Raw genomic sequence first — 10,310 nt, 5'->3', positions numbered from 1 at the left:
TTTATAGCTACAGGATTTATGACATGAACTCAGTTCCTGAGTGATTCGGATCAGAGCATGTAACTGCAAACAGACACAAAATCACCGTTATTGTTAAAACCCGTCAGGATCTGTTGTGGAGTTTATGATCATGTTCTTTCTTTCTTTCTTTCTTTCTTTCTTTCTTTCTTTCTTTCTTTCTTTCTTTATTAAGTTATGTTATTTATTTCTTTGTTTCTTAGTTCTTTCTTTCTTCTTTATGTCTTTAGTCCATTATGTTCTTTCTTTCTTTCTTTCTTTCTTTCTTTCTTTCTTTCTTTCTTTCTTTCTTTCTTTCTTTCGTCCTTACCTTCCATTTCTTTCTTTCTTTCTTTCTTTCTTTAGTCCTTACTGTTCTTTCTTTCTTTCTTTCTTTCTTTCTTTCTTTCTTTCTTTCTTTCTTTCTTTCTCTCTTTCTTTCTTTCTTTCACCCTTTTTACCTGTACACTGGTGTCCCAGAGGAATGGAACTGCTGATATATTCATAGAAATCTATCACGTCTAGTATTGTAGAGAAAAACAGAAATAGTGATAAAACACAACAAATTCTTAAAGTCCCGTATTAACACCACTGTGGAGTGAGACATAACAGAGACATTGAAGGACAGTGTGAACTGCACACAGAAAACAGTTTGATTAACTTTATTGCAGCTTCCGTGTCTCTATAAATGTTCCTCGTTCCTAATCAGATCTCTCCAAACTTCTGTAGGTTTAGTAGAAGCTTTGAATCTGACATCATCACCACATTGAGTATCTGTGTGTTCGTGTCTCGTAGAATATGCCTGAGGTTTTGGCCTGTGTGTGTGTGTGTGTGTGTGTGTGTGTGTGTGTGTGTGTGTGTGTGTGTGTGTGTGTCTGGCCTGAGGCTTGTATTATGGTTGTGGTCTGGCAGGCATTCTCTCTCTCCTCATTTGTAAACACACACCTCCTCCATCACGGTCATCAGAGAGCCGCAGTCCTCACGTCAGGAAGCTCTGACCTCATCACATCCCCGACAGCGACATGGGAGAGGACGGATACAGAGAGACGGACAGGAAAGAACAGAAAACAAGCTACGCAGAGACGCCAGTGATGAATTACGATCTGCTGCCTGTCTCGTGAGTCAGGGAGAAGGTGAACGCTCTGATTAGAGAGTCTTACAGTAAAGAAAGAATTCTCACAGGCCAAATTCCTGCTCTGGAATTAACGTCATGTTTCCCAGGGGAAAGAAATTCAAATAATATATGAATTATTTAGAATTATAACCTGATGCCCATCTGAGTGTTTCTGATTCAATGAAAGGTTCTAATGCGGTCTGTAAATATTTCATCAATTTAAAGTTAAGCTAATAACAAATTCAACCATTTTGGAGCAAAATTTTGCATTTTTTTAAATTGTTTTTAATGTATTTATTTATTTGTTTGTTTGTTTGTTTGTTATAATAGTCTATTTTAGTGAGTATGCTCATTTGATTCACAAATAGGAGTCGACTCTTTTGTTCTATTTTCCTTCATATTGCTTAAACTGAAAGCCTACTTTACCTTGTAAATTAAAGTTTAATTTTAAAACTTTAGTTTTACAGCATTTAGTAAGGAAAATAAAACCAATAAAAAGCAGCGCTAACTCTAAAATACTAAAATACAAATAAAAGTACTGATTCGAACCGAATCGATTCATTATAATGCGACATTTCTAACATCTACTATAACAAGCTGAACAGAGTCGACTCTCAGTAATGACCTGAAAGAACCGACTAACAGAGTCGACTCTTTTGCGAATGACACATCATTAGTTTATACCTCAGGGATCCTCTGTTGTTTTTATTCTGCAGTGTTTATCACAACACTTCTCCTCAAGGGAAATTCAGCTCAAGCATCAAACCCTGATTTTACTACCGTCATTATTCCACACCCAAAAATATTAACATAAAAAGGGCAAAAGAATCACACACAACATAACCTAATAAAAAAAACACTGTGCACTAAACATGAATGCTTTTTTAAACGTTCATGGATTTACTAGAATGACTCTGCTGCCGTCTAGTGGCCAAGAAGAAAAATACCGCAAAATGACGAGTCGGTTTGTTGACATCTCCACAGCAACGGCTCATTTACATGTTCTTTAGCAAAGGAACCAGCCTGAGAAAGAAAAGAATCGTGTTTTCATCTCATCATGACTTCTTCAATCTTCTCGAGGTATGGATGAATTCATTTCACGCACAGATTAATCAGATTAGATGATTAGATAATAAACATGGGTCTTAGATTTCACATATATCTCACTTGCTCAGTTAGAATACACGATGAAAACCAGGCCAAGTTCTTTACAAACACTGCTGTATTTGTCGGTTTTATCACAATCACTAAACTAGGATACTGTACAAAATACTGTATATACGCGTAGAGGTGGCTTATATTTAATTCCATCTCCATTAATCGTTACAATTATTCATTCATTCATTCATTTTCTACCGCTTATCCGAATGTCTTGGGTCACGGGGAGCCTGTGCCTATCTCAGCTGTCATCAGGCATCGAGGCAGGATACACCCTGGACGGAGTGCCAACCCATCACAGGGCACACACACACTCTCGTTCACTCACACACTACGGACAATTTTCCAGAGATGCCAATCAACCTACCATGCATGTCTTTGGACCGGGGGAGGAAACCGGAGTACCCGGAGGAAACCCCCGAGGCACGGGGAGAACATGCAAACTCCACACACACAAGGCGGACGCGGGAATCGAACCCCCAACCTTGGAGGTGTGAGGCGAATGTGCCAACCACTAAGCCACCGTGCCCCCTTCGTTACAATTATTATTGTTATTATTATTCTGTGTGTCTAATTGCTCTTTTTTAGGAGGGAAACAAACCCACTATGTTTAGCAGAAAGCAGTTCATTATATCAGCCGGATAACATCATCTTACGGTGGAGCGTTGTGGTGGTGGTGGTGGTGGTGGTGATGGTGATAGCATCTCGGTTGCTTCTCTGACTAAACTCATACTCATGCAGTTAAATGGAAATGACAAACAAATGGAAATACTTCAAGGCTCACGGGTTTCTGTTGTTCTTTATTTATTTTGTTATATGTATTAGAGCTGGATGATTTACAGGACTAGAAATAGTAAAACACAGCATTATTATTTTCCTATAAGATTTTTTATCACATTTCTCTTTTCCTCTTTATTTTCTGCTTTCTTTTATTTTGTTCTCGGTCGTATTTACTTGTGTTCTTTGTTTTCAGAGACGCACAGCTGAAGAGTATGGAGTTGACCATAAGCAACACTGAGAAGTACATGGGTCAGTTCTGCACACTGCTCGCTTCGTACACGCGTAAAACCGCAAAACTGAGAGATAAAGCCGACTCGCTCGTCCAGCAGATGCAGGAATACGCCAGCACCGAAGGCCCCGAGTTCAGAATCTGCCTGAAGAACTTGTCCGAAGATTTAGCCATGGTGCAAGATTACAGACAGGCCGAAGTGAGAGGAAATAAAATTTCTACTGTCCAGTATCTGAAGCTACTACCGAAAATATATTAATATTAAAATGAATATAGAATTTCCAGAACACATGGCAATAGAATATCGATATAGCATATGGAAATGATATAAATATTATATGTTGTGAATGGGGGGGGGGGGGGGCACGTTGGCTTAGTGGTTAGCATGTTTGCCTCACAACTCAAGGGTTGGGGGTTCGATTCCCGCCTCCGCCTTGTGTGTGTGGAGTTTGCATGTTCTCCCCGTGCCTCAGGGGTTTCCTCCGGGTACTCCGGTTTCCTCCCCCGGTCCAAAGACATGCATGGTAGGTTGATTGGCATCTCTGGAAAATTGTCCGTAGTGTGTGTGTGAGTGAATGAGAGTGTGTGTGTGCCCTGTGATGGGTTGGCACTCCGTCCAGGGTGTATCCTGCCTCGATGCCCTATGACGCCTGAGATAGGCACAGGCTCCCCGTGACCCGAGAACTTCGGATAAGCGGTAGAAGATGAATGAATGAATGAATGAATAAAAACCTAAAGGCGAATATATAACTTTTAAATATATTTATATTTATTTTATACTCAATTAAATGTTTTTGTTTTTTTAACTACAGTCAAATACAGTATTATATCTAATTTATTCAATAATAAATAAACACAGAAAAAAAATATATAATATTCCAAATAATATTTGGAAATATTCCAAAGAATAGTAATTGCTTTTTCTCGTGTGCCTGACTTTGTGTCTTTGTAGGTTGAGAGGCTGGAAACACGTGTGGTCTCCCCTTTAAAGGCTTACGGAAATATCGTGAAAACTAAACGAGTGAGTTAAAGTTTATTTATTACATTTACTACAAGCACTTGAGGATTGTTTGATATCTTTCAGTACAGTACACTGCCATGCATAAGTATTCACCCCCTCATCTTTTCCACGTTATGTAATATTTATAGGAGTTTGGGGAGCCGTAAGTTTGTAGCTTGGAAAAGTTCTCTACTTTCTGATTAAACTAGTATTGCATTTTTTTTTTTTGGCCTTGGGATAAAGCAGTACGTACTGTATAGTGGAAATCGGTTCACTCTTCATCTTACACTGAAACATGGTGCCGGTAGCATAATGTGGACACTTAGAAGTTAAAGTTAACACCACAACACCACAACTCTCACACAGAAATGAGAAATATATATATATATATATATATATATATATATATATATATATATATATATATATATATATATATATATATATATATATATATATATTGGTCATGTGATATGGAGCACAGTTTATAGATTTTGTAAATGATCTGAATTGGAAGAAAAACTAAATGTATAGCGCTGTTCACCTTGTACAACAATCTAATAATTCAGAACAAAAAAAATGTAAAAATATATAAATAAAAAAATGAATAATACCTAATAATAAATAAATAATAAATACAATTTCGAAAACTTATCGACTTGCCCAATCAAATTATTATTATTATTATTATTATTATTATTATTATTATTATTATTATTATTATTATTATTATTATTATTATAACTTCTAACTTAGACGTTGTTTAACTAAATCCTCCCAGAACAAACTCTGTGGACTCCTTTTGACTCCTGATGAAATTCCAATGAAATCGATTTCAATGTAATTAAATTTTAATTGTATTGGACTTTTAACATTGAAAATTGTCTCAAAATCAGCTTTACAGAATATAAAATGCTTATGTAAATGTAGAAAAAATGTGTCCACGTTACTGATGAGCAAGCCTGAGGTACAAAAACTAAGGTATAAAAACTCCCTTAGAAGGTACAGTATGAGGAAGAAACCTTGAGAGGAACCAGATTCAAAATGGAACCTCATCCTCATTTGGTTGACACCAGAGATGGTGATTATAAATAATTTCCTTTCTACAATCATATACAGTCATTTAGCTCACCACATGAGTTCCTTATAGATCCGACACCAACTCATTAGTCCCGAAGCCTTCGAATACATAGCGATGGAGATCCAGCATACTGTATGTAGAATGCTATTTTGTGGATTGACTAAGAGGATGTTCTCCTCAAAGTTCTCATGGGGTTAGCAACTTATCTTCGAATGTCCAAAATCTTCACGAAGCGGAATCCAACTGGAGATCTCTAGATGCCTCAGGATCCTCTGGGCTTGGCATCTTCTCTTTGAGGTCCTAAATCGGTCCCTATTCGTAACATCTGCATGTTTCTGATTTCCAGGCAGACTTGAAGAGGTTTAGTGTGGATCGTAAAAGAGAGATAAAAGAGCTGCAGAGCTTGGAAAAGATCCGTCTGAAGAACCCAGCAGACAGACAGAGCATCGTATCCTTCTTGAACAGACGCAAGATAATATAGACAGCTTGACAGCATTTCTGTTTTTACTTTAACACTATGTTTATTCTCCTTAATCCGTACGATCAGTCGCAGGTAAACAGGTTATCGGACATGATTTTAGTATTTAATGATCTTTTCACAGGAAATTTCTACATACACACCAAGAGCCAAAAAGTATTTGCTCCCCTTTTGATTTCTTCCAGTTTCTCATATTTGTCAAACTGAATGACTTTAGTCCCGCCTCCACCTTGTGTGTGTGGAGTTTGCATGTTCTCCCGGTGCCTCGGGGGTTTCCTCCGGGTACTCCGGTTTCCTCCCCCGGTCCAATGACATGCATGGTAGGTTGATTGGCATCTCTGGAAAATTGTCTGTAGTGTGTGTGTGTGAATGAGAGTGTGTGTGTGCTCTGTGATGGGTTGGCACAATGTCCAGGGTGTATCCTGCCTCGATGCCCTATGACGCCTGAGATAGGCACAGGCTCACTGTGACCCGAGAAGTTCGGATAAACGGTAGAAGATGAATGAATGAATGAATGAATTTAGATCCTGGTACCAAATGTAATATAGGGCAAGAAGAACATGAGAGAAAAAAATAATTTAGTGAAGGTAATCGGTTATGACGTATCACTGCTGGGAAAAGTAATTGTCCACCTAAACGTAATAACCGGTTGCACCACTTTTAGCAGCAACACCTGCAACCGAATCCCTCCAATAACTTGGGATGACATTAGATTCGATTCATTCTGCCCAGGCTGAAACAAACGTGCAGAAAGCGAGCAGCAATGCCAACAGGAGCTCCATGCAAATGGAGGAAACCATCATGGACTTCCAGAGACAGAAACTTTGTGATATAAAGGTCAGTCAAAATGTCGCCAGAACAACGTGCACAAAAAAGTTCAGCTCCGTCATCTGAGTTACGCGATTACATCATTCTAAATAAAACTAATCTTATTTCAGATGATCTTCACCGAATTCATCATGGTGGAGATGCTGTTCCATGCCAAAGCTCTGGAAGTTTATACACACACCTTCAACAACCTGGAAACTATGGACATTGACAAGGATCTAGAGGTTAAATGGAAGTGTTGTTTTAGATAGATAGATAGATAGATAGATAGATAGATAGATAGATAGATAGATAGATAGATAGATAGATAGATAGATAGATAGATAGATAGATAGATGTTAAGATACACAGATAGATAGATAGATAGATAGATAGATAGATAGATAGATAGATAGATAGATAGATAGATAGATAGATAGATAGATAGACGTTAAGATACACGTTAAGATAGACAGACAGACAGATAGATAGATAGATAGATAGATAGATAGATAGATAGATAGATAGATAGATAGATAGATAGATAGATAGATAGATAGATAGATAGACGTTAAGATACACGTTAAGATAGATAGATAGATAGATAGATAGATAGATAGATAGATAGATAGATAGATAGATAGATAGATAGATAGATAGATAGATAGATAGATAGACGTTAAGATACACGTTAAGATAGATAGATAGATAGATAGATAGATAGATAGATAGATAGATAGATAGATAGATAGATAGATAGATAGATAGATAGATAGATAGATGTTAAGATACATGTTAAGATAGATAGATAGATAGATAGATAGATAGATAGATAGATAGATAGATAGATAGATAGATAGATAGATAGACAGACAGACAGACAGACAGACAGTTGGCAGAATGGAGAATTTAGTTAGTTAGATAGATATATGGACAGACAGAATACATGATATATGAAAGGGGGCACGGATGGATAGATGAATGGGTGGATGGATGGATTAATGAATGGATGGATGGATGGATGGATGAATGGTAGGTGGATGGTTAGATAAGTGGACAGACAGAATAAATAATATATGGAAGGAAGGAAGGAAGGAAGGAAGGAAGGAAGGAAGGAAGGAAGGAAGGAAGATTGAGTGCTCATTACATCATTGCTCTAATACAACAAGCATAAAACAGAAAGACAAATAATTAAAGAAACAAACGAGATCATTTGACTGAGATTCACTAAACATCACCTATAAGTTCAGAGCTGATGTGCAGCTTTCTTTTCTTTGTGGCTTGCAGGAAGCAGAACCTCAGCAGATCGTTAATTACATTAAACCTCAGAGTGCGATAGCGATCGATCGATTTTTTTGTTAACCAGTTGGTTCCCTGTTATTATTGCTTATTGTTACATGGCTAAATTATCTACAGCATCAGAAACGTCGATTTAGCGACGTGATGAAGATGACGACGACGATGACGAGCTTTAGACGCTTCTTTAAGTAATCGATAACATTTTATTTTTTTGCTCCAGCGATTAATGTTAAATGTCATCATATATTATAGCACAGTTGTGAGCATGCTATTAGGTTACTGTGTCATTAAATCAAAGGACCAATCATATTTCAATATGCAAATGATTTACCTTCAATTTATTTAGCAGGAGAATCTGAGAACATGGTCGAGGGAGGGGTTTATTTCATATGCAGGGCTTTTTAATTTGTAGACGTTTTTGATCTGCTGATGAAGTGTAGACGTTTTTGATCTGCTGTCTGTTTCGTCAAAAAAAAAAAAAAAGAATATCGCATATCGAATTTATTATCTCAATTTGTTCTACAGTTTTTCAGGAATCAAATCCAGATTTCTGCTCCTCTTCTGGAAAATTCTGCTCTTATCTCCAGTGTTCCTCAATACCTGAGTCCCACTCCGTCTCCGCTCTACACGCTGACGCACCAACCGAGCCTCTCCAACTCCACCCGCATCTCGGAGCAGCCCAAAAAGGTTCCGTGAATTTATGTAAATGTAGATAACGGTGAAACATCATGACTCATGACTGCTTTCTATAATAAATGTGGACGAGCACACCCTAAGGTTTGTACATGGTCTTTCAATACGATATCTCAGCAAGGTTCCTCAAGGGTTCTCTGAAGATTTTTGAAGAAGTTCTCAGAAAAATTCTGCTCACTCCTAAAAATAAACATGCTGGAAAAGGTTCTTCAGAGCGGCGACATAACTAAAAAGGGGTTTTCACACTGATGCCATAGAAGAACCATTTTTTTGGTTTTCCGAAGAACCTTTTAGTAAATGTTTGTTAAAAGAACCCATTTTCTTAGTGCCATAAAGTTTAGTGTCATGTATCTAAAACATTTGTATAGTCTAAAAAACTCATTAGAAAGAATGGATGTCAATGGAAGGTTCTTCATAGGTTCTTCATATGTTCTTCAAATGTTCTTCATAGTTTCCTAAAACATTCCGTAACGAATGATTTGTTCCATTATTCCTGAGTTATTTTTTAAAGCTTTCCACCAAAAATGCCCTTCCACGTGATAATATACAATATGACGTTTCTTGCTAGCCCAAAAACCAACCCAAAAAATGTTCTTGTATGTCATCACTGTAAAGAACTGACCAAATACATATCTTATTTTCACCTGGTTTGAGTGCAAATAATAGATGTTCATTCATAACCGACATTTTTCAAACCAAAGCACTGTGAATTCTCCATTCTGATTGGCTGATTCATTTTTCATCTGAAAAAAGTGATGTGCTGTTATTGAATTTTTTATTTATTTTTAATTAAAAATGGTATGGGGGACACGGTGGCTTAGTGGTTAGCACGTTCGCCTCACACCTCCAGGGTCGGGGGTTCGATTCCTGCCTCCGCCTTGTGTGTGTGGAGTTTGCATGTTCTCCCCGTACCTCGGGGGTTTCCTCCGGGTACTCCGGTTTCCTCCCCCGGTCCAAAGACATGCATGGTAGGTTGATTGGCATCTCTGGAAAATTGTCCGTAGTGTGTGTGTGTGTGAGTGAGTGAGAGTGTGTGTGCCCTGTGATGGGTTGGCACTCCGTCCAGCGTGTATCCTGCCTCGATGCCCGATGACGCCTGAGATAGGCACAGGCTCCCCGTGACCCGAGAAGTTCAGATAAGCGGTAGAAAATGAATGAATGAATGAATGAATGAATGAATAAAAATGGTATAAGAGGAAAATATGGCAAACCTGTAGTTTTGATGGTCTTCTAGTATGATGTATGACGATGATTTCTGTTTGGTTGTCTCCCTTCTTCAGACTCTGACCAGAAAATTCCATAGACAGCAGGAGATAGACGAGGAGGAGGAAGAAGAGGAGGAGGAAGAGGAGGATAGCTATGACTCGGAGGAAGACATGGAGCAGCCACGGACTTTCCGCCAATCCTATTCTGCTCAGTATGCCACAACTCTCAGACAGAAATGAATAAAAAAATATATATATATATATATTTTTTTTTTTTGGTCATGTGATATGGAGCACAGTTTATAGATGTTGTAAATGATCTGAATTGGAAGAAAAACTAAATGTATAGCGCTGTTCACCTTGTACAACAATCTAATAATTCAGAACAAAAAAAATGTAAAAATATATAAATAAAAAAGAAATAATAGCCAATAATAAATAAATAATAAATACAATTTTGAAAACTTAT

General features: G+C 37.6%; 1 protein-coding gene across 1 annotated transcript; it reads left to right on the top strand.

Moving 5' to 3' along the window:
• Positions 1 to 1,456: 1,456 nt before the first annotated feature.
• On the top strand, positions 1,457 to 10,310 carry LOC113647881 (CBY1-interacting BAR domain-containing protein 2-like). Its single transcript, XM_027154867.2, has 9 exons — positions 1,457 to 2,191; positions 3,243 to 3,477; positions 4,231 to 4,299; positions 5,706 to 5,807; positions 5,907 to 5,912; positions 6,570 to 6,674; positions 6,776 to 6,889; positions 8,469 to 8,630; positions 9,917 to 10,310. Exons 1-9 carry the CDS (start codon positions 2,169 to 2,171, stop codon positions 10,079 to 10,081), a joined length of 981 nt encoding a protein of 326 aa, XP_027010668.2. The 5' UTR covers positions 1,457 to 2,168; the 3' UTR covers positions 10,082 to 10,310.

This window comes from Tachysurus fulvidraco, chromosome 13, assembly GCF_022655615.1.
Source record: "Tachysurus fulvidraco isolate hzauxx_2018 chromosome 13, HZAU_PFXX_2.0, whole genome shotgun sequence".
NCBI classification, from domain to species: Eukaryota; Metazoa; Chordata; class Actinopteri; order Siluriformes; family Bagridae; genus Tachysurus; species Tachysurus fulvidraco.
This window is presented reverse-complemented; position numbering and strand designations above follow the sequence as displayed.